This window comes from Haemaphysalis longicornis, unplaced genomic scaffold (assembly GCF_048455015.1).
Source record: "Haemaphysalis longicornis isolate Haplotype H1 unplaced genomic scaffold, Haemaphysalis longicornis Haplotype H1 scaffold_7, whole genome shotgun sequence".
Classification (NCBI taxonomy): Eukaryota; Metazoa; Arthropoda; class Arachnida; order Ixodida; family Ixodidae; genus Haemaphysalis; species Haemaphysalis longicornis.
The window spans coordinates 68236829-68254805 of record NW_027526422.1 but is presented as its reverse complement, the minus strand read 5'-3'; the positions used below and the strand labels follow the sequence as shown (position 1 = coordinate 68254805).

General features: G+C 47.0%; 2 protein-coding genes across 2 annotated transcripts; both read left to right on the top strand.

Annotated features, from left to right (window-relative positions):
* Nucleotides 1-1223: 1223 nt before the first annotated feature.
* Nucleotides 1224-5702, top strand: LOC144146330 (protein rhomboid-like). Its single transcript, XM_077678287.1, has 2 exons — nt 1224-1784; nt 5094-5702. Exons 1-2 carry the CDS (start codon nt 1224-1226, stop codon nt 5700-5702), a joined length of 1170 nt encoding a protein of 389 aa, XP_077534413.1.
* A 1244-nt stretch (nt 5703-6946) lies between these two features.
* On the top strand, nt 6947-7996 carry LOC144146329 (rhomboid-related protein 2-like). Its single transcript, XM_077678286.1, has one exon. It carries the CDS (start codon nt 6947-6949, stop codon nt 7994-7996), a length of 1050 nt encoding a protein of 349 aa, XP_077534412.1.
* Nucleotides 7997-17977: the final 9981 nt, after the last annotated feature.

Sequence of the window (17977 nt, the reverse complement as noted above, 5' to 3'; positions counted from 1 at the left end):
AAGGCCCACGCACTTGCGCAACAATCCTCAAGGGATACATGAACTGGGAAAAGCTGCATCACCCGGGCTCACCCCTTCTCTTCTGAGCATGGACATTCTCCTCAGCTTCCTTCGGTCATAGTGCCATCATCTGCATCTCAGGATGAGCACACGGATGAGAACTGTGAAAACATAGCGGAGGAACCCTTACCTACTTCGTGCTCGGAATTCTACACCCTCCGCAAGGCGTAAAGGAAGTTACAACTACGAGCGGCTCTAGGAGTTAAGCGTCGAGATATTCCTCAGCATTGGCCCAGCAATAATAGCACACTATCGTTCACAGGATTAGAAGTGGATCGGAAAGAACACCACACTTCCGCGCTACAAGATACGGCAGTCTAGATAATCCCGAGTGTTCACGGTGCTCAGTTAATAACGACATTGCACACATCCTGTGGGACTGCCCTCGCTTTGCCGACTGTCGACAACAAACCTTCAAAAACGTAGGATTGGCAAGCCCACCTAGCCTTAATTATTGGCTTTATCCAAGTCATTCTAATCAGAGCGAAGAACGGCGCCTGTTCACTGCTCTACAAAACTTCCTTGAGAACTCTGGCCTTCACCATTTCCTTTATTTGATACCACATTCAATGTATCATACTTTTTTCCCCAACTCCCATTACTTAATCGCTCTCCCCTAGACACCAAAGTTCGCTAAAGCGTAACATGCCGTCTTTGTATCCCTTGTACATAAAACAAATGCGTGTTACCACCACCACCTAATCCCTGGCCGCACTTGCGGTGATGGCCAAGAGGCTTTCTTTACAGTCGCATCGTGCTGCGGTTCTTTAACTTTATGCGCAAAGGTCATTCTTTAAATGCGCAGTTGACGTATTTGAGCACGTTTCCCAGTGTCAATGACTGCTCGTCCAATGACTTAGCGCTTTGGCAGTGGCCACCGTATGTCAGTCAGAATCTGCTTGAAGTTTATACCTGCGTGACCACGAAATACGTTGAAGTAGCAACTCCGATTAGAGAGAGCCGCCAAAAGCAATGGTGGCGCCCGCTAGCGCATGCGCCGATAAACATCGTGGAAAAGGTCTATCGCTGAAAGCAATAGCCGGAGTGTTCGAAGGAACCATGAGATGGGGCTGCGTGCATACAGGTAGTGGCGGACATGTACGCACAAGAGAACGGAATTCCGCTTCCACGATAAGGAGGAGAAACCAGAGAAGAAGAAGCAAATGAAGACGAAGAAGACGACGAAGGAGAAGAACATGCAGCCCGGTGAACAAGGCGTCCACGCTTCTGAAGCGCCCGCAATGCCCACTCCCTGCAGTGTACAGGAGAAGCGCCCCAGCGAAGTGCTCTGCGGCGACTACCCGCAGCTCGTCGACCTGCTGATGGCCGCTTCTCCACCGACGTCGACTAGGCTGCGGCTGAGCGACCTTAGGCGAGTCCTGGGCTGCCGGCCAACCGGAGACCTGCTCAGGGCCTACGTCGAGAGTTCGGAAGCGGAGGGCAACGACTCGCTCGCCCTACGCGAGTGCAGGGCCGCGTTCCGGGCCAGCGAGTACCTGGACGCGAGGCCCTGGCTGCTCCACATCCTGCGCTTCTCGACAATCCTGGTGATGGCCAGGCGACACCGACAGGCCGCCATCGTCAAGCGGGTGGCGAGTCTCACGTCTGGCGGGCAGGGGGAGGGCCGCGATGCTACCCGCCCGAAAACGATGACGTGTTGCTCCTCGGCGGGCATAGTCGTCGCTCCCGCTCCCTTCTTCATCTTGACTGTCTCGTTGATTCAGGTGCGTCGCCTTACAAGGTTCTAGAAGCAGAAAAAAATTGCCTAGAAATGTCTAATCTCAAGCCGGTAGCCTGAATCTCATTAGCTCGACTAATTGAGAGATCCAGGCAGGAATTTTTCGACAATGCAATTTGACTGCAGAATAAATAATGGTGGAACCTCGTCATCGTAATCAAGAATAAGCCAAGTTTAACCGGTCGTTCCGAAAAATCAACATGCCGCTCTCAATTCTTCTGCAACGTTGTCAGATGCGATAGAATTCAATGGAAGGTCTGACACTTACATACGCTGTTGATATTTAAGCCACAGGAAAAGCTTGAAAATTCCGGTATTTACGCGTATAACAAGGGGCCTAAAAAACTTTTTTGTTTTTTTTTGTTTTCGAACGTGCCGCTTAGTGCAGCCGACTCACGCACACACACACGCACGCACTTACGCAAACACACGCACGTACGCACACACGCACACAGAGCTCTTATGTAGGTATTTATTGAAAGGTTCCAGGGCCATTCTTTAACGCATGCTCATATTGTTTCCAGAACGATGTTTTTCTAACAAGGAACGTATGCGTAATTGTGAAGCCAACTTTACACAAAAGTGTGAAATGAATTAAAGAAATCGCGAATTTCTGTATAATCCCGCACCCCCTCGTGGTTAAAAAACAACCAAATAAAAATATAAAACCGCAAATAACAAAATCACAAGAAAATAAAATATTGTAACTGAATGAACAACATGGCCAGGGTCTTCTAATGCAGTACCCTCATGGGATGAAACAAAATAACGAGGAAACGTGTATATAAAAAGTTAAAAGCCTAAAACAAATCAACGAAATCATAAAAGTATACTTATTTCCAACAAAGTGCCTGCATGGCTTTCTTTAACAAGGTGCATAATAAGATTATTTGCAAACGGTTGTACGTAGACCAACACAGAAATCACAACGTGTAATCTTGCTGCTAGGAACATCATTAACGACGTGTGCCGGTGTCAACTTATAAGAGCCATTGCAATGACGTCTGTTGGCGTCCCTACAAGAGCCCAAAAGAGCAGTGCATTTTTAGGCAGCTCTGCTTCGCGACACGTAAGCGCGACATTCGCTAACTTTTGCTAACTACCGTTTTTACACAAATTACACAGCAAAGAGGTAGTCCCCTTACTCTGTATCTTTTTTAGCGTTACAATGTGAACCTTTTATTACAGCCGAGCTACTACAGGCTAAGTTCTGATCATAACTGCTTGCGTCGACAGAGTGTTCAGAAAAAAAGTCGCGTCAAAAATTTTAATCTTGTGGCAAAGCCAACTTTCTCACAAATGCTGTGTAGCTCTCAATCTGTGTGTATCCTATAAAAAGTCACACTGAAATTGGCCGATAAGACGACTTTATTATTACGGCGAGTTTAGTTTACTTGTCAAAAGGGCTTAGTTCATTGTGAAGTTACGAACGTTACAGAATTTCCGCCTGCTGTCAAGACATGGCCGTCTATGGAGGGAATGCGGTCACAAAAAACGGCTGTGATTCTTGTTGTATAGAAACTGTACTAAACAAATTATAGGACAATTGGCTGCTAAGATGACTCTAACATCACGCCGAGTTTCATTTACATTTCTTATTTATGTAGTGCACAGTGATGTTGTAGATACTATTGTTAAGTTCCCGTCTGCTTTGAATACACGGGCTTCTGCGCGAGGGAAAAGGACAGAATAACAGTGTAATATGTCCACCAGAATAAAAGTCTAATCTGTCCAAGTTTCATTCAGATAATTAACTAAATTGTACTCAATCACAAATTAGAAGCAGACGTGTTTTGTCTCGGGCACTTCTTGGACTGCGCCCAGCTCCGCTGGGCATCCTTCTTCACAGAGTGGAAGGGCGCTTAATTTTTTCTTGAAAGGTTAGCAAAATAGTAGCATGTACCTCAAAACACGTGGCATTACAGTTCAAAATTTCACGTTCCTTGCAAGGCCGCGAAGCTTTCTCATTGTCCCCCTGTTCCGTCTCCTTCCATGACGTGCTGGAAGAACCGTGCTGGAAGGACATCCTGCTGATTCCTAACCATCGCGTTGCGTAGAATAGACTCTTTCTTAATGGTAACAATGCCCACAACTTGGTTGTTACCTGTTTTGTTTGGTCCGTTACAGTACTTGTCCTCAACAAAGGAGGCGAATCAATTGCTAGCTGTGCGATAGTTCGCAAAGGGAAGCCTACATGAATTGATAGGGCAGTAGAGTTCATAATATCACAGTCGAAAAAAACAAAACAAATGTAGGGCCATTTGGACCAGCCGAAAGCACAATTGGTTCAATTGAAATGCAAATGGTTCCATTTCGTCCAACAATGTGTTTGGCAAGTACAACTGGGCCTCCAATTGTTTTTCTTTTTGGCTGAGACAATACACTGCAGAAGCCCAAAATTTTCGCAATGCTCTTACGTGCGTGCTGCGTGCGCAATGATTGAAGTCGACGTTGATTTTATTTCGTTTTGATTCTGCGTACAGGGTTAGAAGGCGAAAAGGCAGAGATCTTTCCTCTGAGAGCAGTCGGGAGGGAACGCCGCTTGCTGGACAACAAGCAGCTACTATTGCTTCTGTACGCAGTACAAGAGAAAAAAGAACTAGGGGCCACGTACGTTGGCTCGAAACTGCCACGGATGAAAGAATTGAGTGAAGTATAAATCGCCCGCGATCGTCCACGGCGCTTCAAAGTATCAAGTGAAATGAATTTCGTTTTTATATAAAAACATTTTGAAGTGGTCTTTGTCTTATCAGGCTGAGATACATGAAATGAGGTTTGGATTTATAAATTGAAGGGCACTTAATTTCTTCCAACTGCGGGAATGCAATGGCAAGCACGTATCCTTCGACGGTAAGTTAGTGGCTGTCAAATGGGGGTCCCCAGACCCCAAGGGATCCGTGGGAGCCCTTCCAAATGTCCTCTACTCCCTGCGTGTCACATCCATCTTTCCTTTTTTCCGAACCTCGCCGCCAACGCAGAAGAGTGGCTTTGTCGCATGGTGTAGGTTTAATTTCTCCGCGGCGCATGAAGTTTAAAGTCTGCTTTTTTGCACAACACTCCAATTATTGCGAGAAGGCTACACGCAGAAAATGCGGGCGTTAAAATCTCTATGAGCTGGTTCAGCTGCAAGTGTATTATATTGCTTGACAATATGCAACGTATCAGCCCACCTTGTCGTGAGATTCCTTCGCACTTCTTCATGCCTAGAAGGGGTCACTGGCATGCTCACTTTTGAGAACTGCTGCTGCAAGGAAACAACTACTGAAAGTTAAGACGCTCGTATCGTCCAATGCAGGTGGCCACGTTCGCATACCACTGCGTGGTGCCATCTTGCGGCGAAGCATCCGCGAACCGCGACAAAGGCCAGCCCTGCCGGATTCCCTGCAACAGCTCCCTCATCTTCGACCCACACCGACGTCACGAGGTCTGGCGGTACCTTTCATACGCCCTCGTACACGACGGCTTCCTGCACCTAGGTGGAAACGTGTTTTTCCAGGTAGCTCTGGGCTTCCCGCTGGAAGTGGTTCACTCCTGGAGGCCCATAATGCTCATCTACGTCAGCGGGCTGCTCTGCGGTCCGCTCGCCCAGTCTGTGTTCAGTCCCAGCGCCTACATAGCGGGCTGTTCGAGCGGAGTTTACTCGCTGCAGACGGCCCACTTGGCGCACATCGTGGCCAACTTCAGAGACATGGAACTGGTTGGAGTCAGGGTGGCCACGCTGCTGGTCCTGTACGGAAACGACCTGTACTGGGTGGTGGAAGGTCCGCTGGAATGGCAGGGCCAAGAGCTGAGCTACGCCGGTCACTACGCGGGGGCCTTGGCGGGCCTCGTCGTGGGGTACCCGGCACTCAGAACCGCGGGAACTCGACACTGTTGCTACTGGCGTCCTGCTCAGGAGGCCTGATCGGGAGTGTTTTGGCGGGCACACATTCTTGGTGGCCAGTGGTTTATAAATTTAATGGAAAGCTTTCACCCGTACCAAGGACCTTTGGTCATTCAAATGCTTTTGTTATTTGCACCAAGGACCTTTGGTCATTCAAGCGCTTTTGTTATTTGCCATTTATTCTAGACTATAGTTACGTAGTCTAATTTATTCTGTAGATGGGGACAGGAAATGAGCGTAAAGATTGTCATCGTAGGAACAGTAGGGACAACTACGTAGTTGGGGACATCTGAAGTATTTTGCATCCTTCCTGTTGTGAAGGGGAATGTATTTGTGGCTGGTATTAAACGTTGACGATATTTTGAAATTTAATGAGTACAGAGCCTGCACTGTGTTTAAACAAACCATGTGCAGGTCACTTTCTGCCCAATACTAGGCTGTTGTGCCTTAGTCTTATGGTCTGCTAGTTCTTGAATGCTATTGGCGCCGAGAATTTGGGTCAGAGCAATCGTTAGGAGCTGAGTAAAATTTTAATCAGCACTAGGTTCTGTTCGTCTCGAATCGCGGTCTGTATATCATATGAAGGGAGTAATATAACACAAAGCCTCCAGCATTACACCTTTCGTTGTTCGCAAAATAGACTAAGTGATGAACAAAGTTCTTCTTTGATGTCCAGCAAACAGGGGAAGAAAATTTTTAATTTTGCAGGGCCAAATTTTCTTGTTTCGATAAGTGTCAAAGATAGTGTCAGGCTGCGCTACTCTATGCTACAAATTCAAATGACGAACCATGTTTCTTTTATGAGAAAAAGTTGAAGGGGAACTCAAACAGCTCAAAAGCGTTGATGCGACGATCAATTGATCAACGGGACCTCTAAAAGAAGATAAGCCGCCTAGCATAAACAGCACCTTAGTAAAACTCCTCTGTAATCAGCTGCGACGTCTCCGTACAAAAATCCAGGCAGAAAAATAAATCGGTTGTTTCCAGGAGTGGCGGCTCCAGGGAAACAGACAAGGCGTCGCTCATGTTTCCCTCAACCCTTCCCTGGTAATTTGCATATGTCGACATATCGAACACGCCGAGGCGCGCCTGGTACGGGCCAACGCTTCAGCCACATCGCCATTGTAAATTTCTGCGTAGGCCTTCGAAGCGGCCTCTTCTGCAGTGTCTCCAGCTTAAGTTGAGCTCCGTGTTCGTTTCTCTCGCTATTCTCGATTTTCATACGAACATCGTCCCAAAAAAGTGTCCCTGATTGTTTCAAGAGCATGGGTAACAGCGTGGCTGCCGGGCGCAAGCAGAAAATATGGCACGAGGAGATACCTTTTTGGACCAAGATTTACGAACAGTTGCAGCGGGGGGACAAGGTCTACGTGGTCGGGCTGATCGCATTTCTCACTCCAATGTCGAAATGCCCTCCTAGAATCCTTGACGAACTCCATGAGCTCGTCAGCGAGAATGAACACTCCGCTATAACTCTCGACGAGTTCCTGTTGATAGCCACGTCGGGCCGGCCAGCCAGCGTCTCGCAGAGACGCTTTTACAGAGCGATCACCGTGGCCGCCAACGTGTACACCGGCACCATCGAGCGAGCCAGGATGGTTCGCATGGCCATGGTCGACTACCCGGCGTTCCTGATACCGCTGCTGTTCTTCGGCGCTGTCTCCCTGACTCAGATAGTCACGTTCATACACCACATGTTCTGGTGCTGCCCTGGAGGCTCCGAAAAAATAGAAGATTACTTCCGCTTCGACAACAAGTTCATCCTCTCTTCCGAGCGCAAGCGCGAGACGTGGCGCACCGTCTCACTCGTGCTGTTCCACGCCAACGGGCTCTCCGTGGTCGTCAACGTGGCCGTCCAACTCCTGGTCTGCCTCCCGCTGGGTTCAATCCACAGCCCCTGGAAAGTTCCCGTTCTGTACATGGCCGGAGCGTTCACTTCGTCGCAGGTTGCCTACGTCTGCGGTTCGCTCTTTATGGTTGGAGCATCGGGGGCTGTGTACGCCGTCCTGTGGGGTCATGTGGCTGACGTCGTCGTCAACCACTCCCAGTTCCCTTCAGCTGTGGGCCGCGTCATCCTCGTGCTGCTGTTTACCGCGGCCGACGTGGCCGAGGTGCACTACCTCAACCCGGTGCCGAGTCTGGGGACCCTGCCGCACGCTGCCGGTGTCTTGGTCGGCCTCACGATGGGCGTTGCTGTTCTGCACAAGTCGAAGGGCAGAACCTGGGAGAAAATTATAATCCGAGGAGTTGGGCTCTTTTACGTGCTTTTGATTGCATATTCCATTGCACTGATCACGTTTGGCTCGACGATGTGAGCGAGAGAAATAATACAAGCAGGGGATAGAAAAAGCACCCGCATACACGCGAACTTCGCCATCGTTAAGATCCCGTTACATTTGCGTTAGAGTAGCTGCAGTTTTGCACGTTTCGGTTTTAAGAACTTTCAGATTCATCCTATAAGCATTAGAAGCTGTCACGTCGCGTTCCGAAGGAGTGTGAAAGAATTAACGTGCTTCAAAAGTTAAACGCACCACAGCTTTTGTCGGACCCATTGTCTGAGCGTTTTCAGGTGGATTACGTGATGTGTATAAATTGCGCACTTATGAGGGACTGGGCTTTTTTCAACACTCTGAAGCCGTGCTGGGTGAGGAAACCGACACCACAAGTGCACAATTTGCCCACACGTAGCTTAGTGCGAGTACTTGTGTTACAAAATAAAAGAGGAAAACGGTAACAATAAATGCCACATTATTTTGAATATTTTCAAGAATTCTCTTATATTCTTAACAGCTGTCGGTCTAAAAATGAGTATATTAATGCAGATAAACACGAATATGTAAGCCTGTAGCTGCAGACATCACTGTTTAGTCTCATTCAAGATATTAGTAGTTCTTTCAGAACCTAAATAATCTAGGAAGCATCTGTTGTTTTCTAAGCGTTAGATCACTATAACATTTAACAATAAAGAAACGCTTATTCTACTTGCGTGACGCTAGTATAACCTCGTAGATATTAATTAAACTGAATTACGTATCCCTCAAAAGCCACCAGAACACAGCAAATGCTTAAGTCGTCCCCTTCAAAAGCGGTTTTTATGAAACATCTTTTTCCCCGAAACATCCTGTAGTTTTCTTAAAAACGGAAGCGTGGAATTGACTTTTGTCGCCACAAAATATTTCTGGACCATAACAAGCTCATCCCCCCCCCCTCCCACACACACACTCATTGCAAGACGACGTGAATATAATGGTAGAGCAATATAAGGAGCGACAAAGTGTCCCCTCATCGCTAGACATAACGGGACCGCTGAGTTGGGAGACCGCGCTGCTCAGTACGGACCCCCAGATCCATAAAAAAGGGATCCAGCTGGCTGAGGGTGCCGCTGGGGCCCACGGGTTCCTGGCCGCCACCTGAGGAAGAGGAGAAGCTACATCCTCCTTTCGAAGTGGATTCGAATTGAAGTTATTCTCTATCTCTGTGGGTAAACCCTATGGGTTCGTTGCGTTTCCTATTATTGAATCATGTGAACAAGATTAAATCATTGAATACATTTTTCTGTGTAGCTTCTAATACTGCAACTTAAAGTTGAAAAATGATTAAAAAACAGTTGTACTCATTCATATTTTTCATTGCACAACCATACTGAAACGTTCCGTATATACGGAATTATGGGAATACGGAGTTCATACGGATTATGCCGCCCCTAAGCACACCAAAAGTAGATGTTAGTATAAAAAACCGCGAATCACATTAGTGTGCGCAATAAAAACGTTTGGCCCAGGTTTCGTGTTTTTATCTTCAATAATAAGCAAAATGACGCTCCGTATGTTTTCCGTATAATCCGTATATACAGAATTCATACGGACAATGATTTGGCGGTTATAGTAAACTTACAGACATAAAATTGGGGTCAAATTTTTTAGATAAGTATGCGCTATTTCGTTCACATGTGTTTCTCAAAAATATTTCGTGTTTTGTTGCAGCTTTGTGCCATTCTAGGAAAGTACTGCGTATTCCCATATTTCCGTATATACGGAACTTTTCAGGAGGGATATATATATATAATTCAGGCGAAATCAGGCTCATGCGTTAGTGCTATCTAAATAAAAGCTAGCGCAGTGTTCATGCTAAATAAACTTCGACACCTGTTCAATATTGGCCCCAAAAAGCGCGAATAGAATAGAAAATTCGTGCAGGGTTTCACCGTTGAATAATTTGAATGGATGCTTTTAGGGTACAGTTTTAATTCGATTAAAAAGTTATAACGTGGTTTCTTATTTTTTTTCTTCTAAAAAAGGATGCGTAGTCTACAGCTGTGATTAGCAGTGTTTTCAAATATAACAAGAAAGCGTTTTGCCTTGCTCACTGTTTTTCGTCACACAGATTGAGGCTTGCCTGCAGACGAACGCGTGAGCATATATTAGTGCAACCCGTTCGTGTAGTGACAGCCTGCTTATTGGTTGGCGTCTCAGCAGCACCGGAGCTTTCAACGCATGCATTTTAACTTACTGAAAAAAAACATGAATAAAGCACTGTTTGTATTCACAGACGAGTTGTATTGCCTGCGTTACGTCTCGAGTACTTGCTGTTTCTTGGCTGCGTCAATGCGCCATAGTGTAGAGTCAAATCTGGGCACACGGTACTTTTGGGGTGAATGTGTATAGTAAAAAAAAAAACAGACTGCTAACAAATTAAAAAGAGAAAGAAGCCTTTATTGAATAAACGATCTGTCACGAAGTCGTCGCCTGGGTGGGAGAGGTCTCCCTTGTCCCGGAAGCTCTAGGATGCGCAGATACCCAGGTCCAGCAAACCAGGTAGAGCGGATATTCCAGGCGGAAGCTGGGCATTCAGTGCCCCCCCCCCCTAGAGAGGCTGTTGTCGGGACGGGTGGCACCCGCCACGTGCCGACTTCTGAAAGAACACCCGCCTGCCCATCGGGTTGACATTGTGTGGGCTCCCGCCCACTCTACATTGACGGGGAAAAATTTTGCTCATCGACATGCTCGAGACCTCACTCACCCAGCCGCTGAAACCGGGGCTGTTTCCGCTCCTCTCCTCACCTACCAAGAAATCACCCAATACTACCGAACCACGAGACAGACCTTCCCTAGTCCTCACACATCTTTGACCAAAAGCCAAGAAATCACACTCAGACAAATTCTAGGAGGTACTTTTCCCCACCCCATCCGTATGCATTTACTCTTCCCTACACAGTACTCTGATAAGTGTAAATTTTGCCACGAACCAGGAACTCTGACACACATATTATTCTACTGCACAAAAAACTCGGAGGCGCGAACCCGTCCCCTTCCCCTGAGCAGTGGGAGATACTGCTCTCCAGCTGTCGACCTGAGGACCAGCTCTTGCTTGTGACCAGGGCTACGGCAGCCTGGACAGCAGATGGGCTCCTGGATTGAGGAACCACTCTCGCATTATTGCGTAATAAAGCTATCTCTCTCTCTCTCTCTCTCTCTCTCTCTCTCTCTCTCTCTCTCTCTCTCTCTCTCTCTCTCTCTCTCTCTTTCTCTCCAGGCGGAATTGGAGAGGAGAGATAAAGTTGGTGTGGGGTCGAGCCCATGGGGAAGAGCAGCTCTAGCATATGGAAGGATATTGTATGGGGAATTGCTGTGGAGAATAGTGCCGTGATAGTAGGCGTTGGTCTGGAGTGGGATCACGGCGACTGAATCTGCTTTGCTTGGTTCGAGGGAGCGTGGGAGAGGAGGCACCGTTGCAAGTGGTAGTTATCAGGAACGTCGGTGTAGCGACGAGAGATGGAGGAATCTAGGCAAATAGGCCTTCAAGGTGAGCGCCTGCTGAGGATGCGCAGTGTGGATGAGAGCTAGAGAGCGATTTCAGTGAGTCTCTATTTTGAGCCGTTTAGAAAAAGGACCAGTGCAATTAGGCTGTTTCTTGAACAACAAAATCTTATAAACCGTATCAATTTTTGAAAGCACGTTTGGTATGGTTGTACTCTCGTTAAACGCCTATTTTTCGTATAACTATTAGGAGTTGTCATCACATTGTGTTATGCTTTTATGGATGTCATGTGCTTTCGTAACTTCTGTATTCGTCTGTTTAAAAATTAAGAAAAAATGTGTGAACTGCCACGTTGTCAATTTACATGGGTCGGGGCGCATGTCAAACTGCTTTCACTGTTTTTTTCTCCTGCCTGCTGCTTCCAAGCAAAATAAAGAGGTGATGATGATTTGATGTAAAATGTGGGGAGTCACTTAAGGCGCTGAATAAATTCGTTAAAATATGATTACGACTAGGCTGAGAAGATATATTTTGGTAGAATATTCAATGGTCACTTCTTAAACAAAAAAAAAGTTTGCTTGTAGTCGCCACCAAACTGCTGTTTTTACTTACGCGTAAGCATAAAACCTTACGAAATAGCACAAACTAGGCAGGTTTATGGTTACGCCAGTTAAAACATTCCTCCTTCTTCGTCTTTGTCGTTGGTTCACCAGTGGGTATAATTACCTCTGTAGCACTTTCTCAAATTATTTTTCACGATTACTTTCTTTCCTTAGAGGGTTACGCTGACCCAATAACTGTTTCTGGGTCTTGGAGTGTTGCCACAGGGTTCACAATAATGAGAAATGATCGGCTGTCTTCTCAGTAATCTATTCAGCACGTCTACTAGTATTCTCAGTTATATTTGTTTATCCGGCTGTTCTATAAATTCCCCAACGAGCTCAGTAAGAAAGCCGCGAGAGGGACCAGGTGCTATTAGGGTTGTATTACGTCGCGACGGAGTTGTGACGAAAGGAAACAGGGCGGAAATATACCCCGTGATCTCGAGTCCATGCCTGGCGCTTTTTAATGCGAAATCATTAAATGCTACTTCATGCGCAATAGCAGCGTCAAGCATCGGCGTGACCCGAACATGGTGCCGAAAATGGCCAACAGTGCGAACGGAATAAAAGTAAAAGACTAATAAAATTAGGTGAATTTGATTTGGGTTGGGAATTCCAACCCGGGTCCTATCGGATCGGCAGCATGACCGATGCTTGGCTCCACCAAACGAAAGGGTGACCCAGTGGGCGGTTGTGGCTTGTTCTTTGACGTGGGCACATGGGTTAGACACATACATTAAGATATACAGGGATATATTTTGCATGCTAATTACCGAATTAGCTAAGCACATTTACGATGATAGCGAATTTGTAGGGCTCTCAACCCCGAACACGACAAGAGATAAAAAAAACGACTCAAAGAAAAAAAAAATGATCATGAGGGTGGTAATCAGTGGCCTCACCGCACCACTGGAGACCTGCAGGAGTAATGTTATCGTGGTAATTACAAAAGAAGCAAGCGATGTTGTCGCTAATAGCGTAAATGTAGTGCTAACAATGACGATTGACGGATACTCTCATTCATAGTAATAAAGGCAATGAAACAGATAACGGAAATGGTAATGAGATGAGGCAATCGCACCACTGGACGCGGGAACGTTTGTGTATGATAGGGCAGTCTCTACTGCGATGGACCCTCGAGCGTCTACCTAAGGGGTAGCTTTAAGAAAGGGTTTCCCGAGTAAATACGCATTCATAATATGATGCAACGGAGCACAAAAATGACACACAGTGACCAAATAGGCAGGCGCTAGCTGCACCTAAGCTACCAGCACCCGCTTCAGGTCATCAGACGGCGAGGTAAAGATAGTCGCAACACGACGTAACCACCGCCGATCTACCATCTGACATAGAGGCATGGGTAGCTTGAAAGAAAATGTAGTGCTATCGCGTTCGCAAACGTAAGCAGTAGTAATTAGTGTCTGTAATTTTTTTCGTTCCCGATTGTTATGTTAGTTTTATCGAAACCATTAGATGAGATAGTGAGAAGGGAGATGTTCTCCCTTGAAAAGAACCAGGGAAGCAAATTATTCTTTGATTCGGCGGCGGCCTTGAAAATTCCGCCGGTCGGCGCGCAGTCCCAATCGCGCGTGCTTAAACCGCTGCAAGTGTTCCGGAACTCGTATTTCACTCGCGCTGTTGTTCGCCATATTTATATTTCCGCTAGAGTCGTGCAGAACGTATGTTGAGTCACATTTGGTCGCAGGTGGCGTTCGTTTCCGTTAATGCTAAAATGCCCCCCCCCCCTTCTCTTTCTTTCCCCCTTCCCCTTCACTTCCCGAGAGCGAACAGTAATTTATGGCCGTGTAGCTATGCGCCACTCAAGGACGAACGCCAAGGTGTGTCGTAAACAGACGGGAGGAGGAAATATGCGCCATTTTCGGTATATCAGCGTCAGTTTATGCACTTTCTTCGCCGAATGACCTCCATCCATGCGACGCCGAAAGAAGAGAGCAGCTGCGCTGCCATCGTCGTCTCCTTTTTGTTGCCCCCTTGAAAAGATCGCTCGTTACAAGCGAAAACGACCGAGTTATTATTGGGCGGACTGCGCCTACTGGCCCACCACGTTTCCGAAGCGGAAGGCATGGTGGAAACGGAACTTTTGTAGAAACCCAATGACGCTTCAGGTCAAGTTACGAGAACGTCTGGGTGTTTTGAAATACGACGCTACGTGTGCACGCTTCGTAGGTAGCAATAATTATTTTCTTCGAAAACTGCTGTGCAAGCAGCCTGTAAGGTTTTTGAAGAGTGTAAAATATGGCCGCACCGTGCTCTGGAGCACTGAAAACATGGAAATTAGGGGCGTATCTTTTATCAGGCAGAAATGGAATTCTTCCAATGAATGCTACTAAACGCAAGCATGTATACATTTAAATATCACGTTATGGCGCAATTAAGTGAGTCCCATAGCGTAATATTTGATAGTAGTAATTGTTATTACCATGAGGCGGCGCCAGGCTTCACACGAAGTTGCTAATATGGCTATTTGGGGTTGAGTTTTGTAAGTTTGTTCACAATGCGTCGATGTTAATTGTTCGAAAAAAAGGCGCGAAACGTTCACCAGCTTAACCTATGATATAGTTTATTGTCGCGGTATAAGGAGTATGCAGCCACATTACAGTGGCAATGGATTCTAAGAGCGGCCACCACGTTTTTGTGCTGTTTGGACATTAGTTTTGCAGTTTAAGCCGTTCTTATCACGGTTGTTTTCGAGAAAACAACAAACGCGTCACTTTATTTCAAAGTTACGCGAGGAGCAGCAGCAGCAGATTGTAAATCTGAACGCCCAATCTAAAACGCTTTGTTTACGCACAGCTCCCAAGCTTTTTATGCTGTTTACTGTGAACTCGCCAACTAATACGATCAAGGATAATCGCCGTTGCAACTGTTCGGTGATTGAAACGCGGTCAGGGTGCTGCGTCTCTGCGTTTCGGTGACGCCCTCAACAAAGCCAGGGAAGGCCGTTACAAACGGCAGAAGAGACGACGATTGGATGCGCAGTCAGCTCTTATCCAGCTCCACTCGATACTACAGCTTGAAGAGGTGTGGCAACGTCCTGGGCAAGAAATGTCGTCGTGCGTTGGAAAGAGTTTATTGCAGCCCGGGAGTTGAGTTTCTCTGGTGATCAGCTTGAAACCCACGGTTGCAAAGCTTCAGACTCAAGGTCGGTAGGTGCGGCCGATGATTGTCCGAGTGCCGACAGAGGCGGTTGTCGTGGAGCGAAGGGATCGTTACTTGATTGTTCACAGCAGAGAAACGACGGATTTGAGAATATGCGATAGAACTTGAAGGTTTATGCAGACTAAACATAAAGTGGGCAAAACCTATTTCCAAACTGTTCGGTATAGCCGAAGCCTCATAGTACCTAAGTACGCGATAATCGACCCAAAGGGTGATCTTTCTAGCCGAAGATATTCGATAGAATACTCGGGACATAGCCCTCGAACGAATACAAGCACCTGACTCCCATACGTTGGTGTGTTGATTTTTTTAGTATTTAGAAAGCGCCACCTGTTGACATCACCTTTTCAATCACCGCCTAAAACGGTGTGACGGGTTAAATTTTAAAACATGCCTATGCACTAGGGTGGTCCTCCCGCAGCAGTCTAGTGGTTTAAAAAAACTCTCTCCACGATAGAAAAACAGCAAAATAAAAACTCCCGGGCCATCTACACGAACGTGGAACCTGGGGAGGGGCGAAGCCTGCACGCGTGTATAAGTGCATTCTTCGCGCCTTGGCGTTTTTTCCAACGGAGATGAAACCATGGGGCTAGAGCTATAGAGCATTGCTGTAAAAGTATAGTGTCTTTGAAGCACGAAGCGTTCTACCGCGAGGCGTAAACAAGTGTCTTACGAAGCGTACCAGCCCGAGGCGTGAACGAGTGTCCCGATGATTTTAGTACCGTGACTACATGAGATGGCGGTTCATATTCAGTTCCATTCCACTCTGTGAAGGTGGATGACCAACAGGGCTGTTTATGGGCTCTTGGTTCGCCACAAACCCCGCTCAAACCGCGCTGTCGCCCCGGAGAAGCATTCAGAAGGGTTTTAGCCACGCCGACATCTTGCGTTTAGTTTTCCGCCTCACGGTATTGGGTGTGCCGACGGAAATGAGAGGGGAGCGAAATTTATTCAGAAAAAGCTGGCCCGTCTTCGTGGGTAGGCTTATGGGTAGGCTTCACTGAGCGACGCGCCATGTGGAAAAGCCCGCTTACAAAAAACACGCTTACACCGATATTCTCAACGTCGACTTCCCTTTTAAACGCAGATTCTTTGCTGGGTAGACCTTTTTAATGGGGCAATATGTGCCACCGTACAACAAGATATGTAGCGCCGGAGGCGAACAGGGGGCTGAAGAGAGAGAGAGAGAGTGAGGCGAAGTGAAGAAGACGGAAGCGGCTTTTCGCGATCTAGGCAGACAAAAAAAGAAAAAGAAAACGCAGGAGTTAGCACATAGCATCTTAGCTGTAAAGCACCAGATAAACATAGAACGAAAAGAAGCAAAATAAGACGAGAACATAGCAAGTGCCTAGAAGACCCAAATGCAGATTGTTTTCCCGGACCCCTCATGCTCGACGTCGCCGCGCTGCGTAGGTGCTTGCCTGTCAATTGCCTGAATCAGTCTAAAGAACCTACACAAAGATGTTAACGCTACTTTCCAGCACATACAGGCCACCAGGGTGCCGGCTCTTGTGTGGGAGACGACTGTGTCGTACGGGAGCACAAATAATCTATAAGGAGGTGCTTCCAAGGGGACGTCACCCGTTAATTCCTCTCCCGCGACCATGACGACATTTGTCGACCAAAAGGCGCTCGCGCCCAGCGGTTCTACTTGCACCCTTTTGAGAAGGCTGTGGTTTCACGAAACAAGCTCGCTCCCAGAAGGAGAAAAAAAATAGGATAAGCAAAAGCACTAGGTCTTATTCTTGTACGTTCTCAAGCATCATTACCCGTTTGCGTCTTTACGAGACCACAGGTATTTATCAACGTACACGCTCTTCTAAGTCATTAATTCTAACCGTATTTTAACAGCGAAGCTGGTTAGCAAATGGTAATTTTTCGTGTCCGCAGTTAGAAATACCAAGAAATTGCCGAGCGCTTGTGTGTGCGCGCCTTGCGGCGACTGCCCAGCGTCTTCGGCGCACGTTTGCAAGCCAAGCATACCCACTTAGGGAGATTGGCTAAGATTGGACAAAAAAAGAAACTTTAGCGTTCGCCGTAATCGCGGCAACACCTGCTAGGAACGAGAAAGACGCGTAATAGAGTATGCGCCCCTCCAATGCGATGTCCAATGATTACTACCTCAAAAAAATGAAGGGGGCTCACACTTATAGCAACAATAAGGGAGTAAAGGTCGTTGCGGCAGCGAAGAAGAAGCAAATCGGCTGTAATCGTGTACAGTTAAACCTGGACGTAACAAACCTCTATGTAACAAATTCCTGCATTTAACGAAGTTTTTCAATTCCCCATTCGCACCCTCATTGAAGCCCGTGTGTTTGTGACCTGTATGTAACGAAGGCATCGCGACGGTTGACCTTGATGTAACTAATTTGCTACGCTGATGAGTCGTTGTTCTTCGCACTTTTTCTGAAAAATCGGCTGGAGAAATGCACTAATATAGCGAATTTCGCCCACACCGCAAACTACACTGCGTTTCGACGTGTGAGTGCGGGGTCGTTTAGGTGCTAGGTCCACCTGCCTTCGTGTAGTCACGCGTCTCCACTGCTATCTGTGGTGTCGGTTCGTCGGTGATGAGTTCTGCTGCCAAAAAATGAGAAGTTTGCCTTTTCAAGACAAGCTCGCAATTTTAGAGGCCGTCTTCGCTGCCCAAAAAGCAGAACGTCGCCGCCTAATACAGTGTTCCAGCTAGCACCCGCTCGATAATTTTTAGTGCGGAAAAGAGCATCCGGTTCGCGAAAATGCTCCCTTTCAGCATAC

What these genes read in the sequence shown, in the direction of transcription:
- LOC144146330 (XM_077678287.1), top strand. Translation starts at nt 1,224, where the DNA reads ATGAAGACGAAGAAGACGACGAAGGAGAAGAACATGCAGCCCGGTGAA. An exon ending in TGACTGTCTCGTTGATTCAG is followed by an intron (nt 1,785 to 5,093) that starts GTGCGTCGCCTT and finishes CGTCCAATGCAG; the next exon opens with GTGGCCACGTTCGCATACCA.
- LOC144146329 (XM_077678286.1), top strand. Translation starts at nt 6,947, where the DNA reads ATGGGTAACAGCGTGGCTGCCGGGCGCAAGCAGAAAATATGGCACGAG.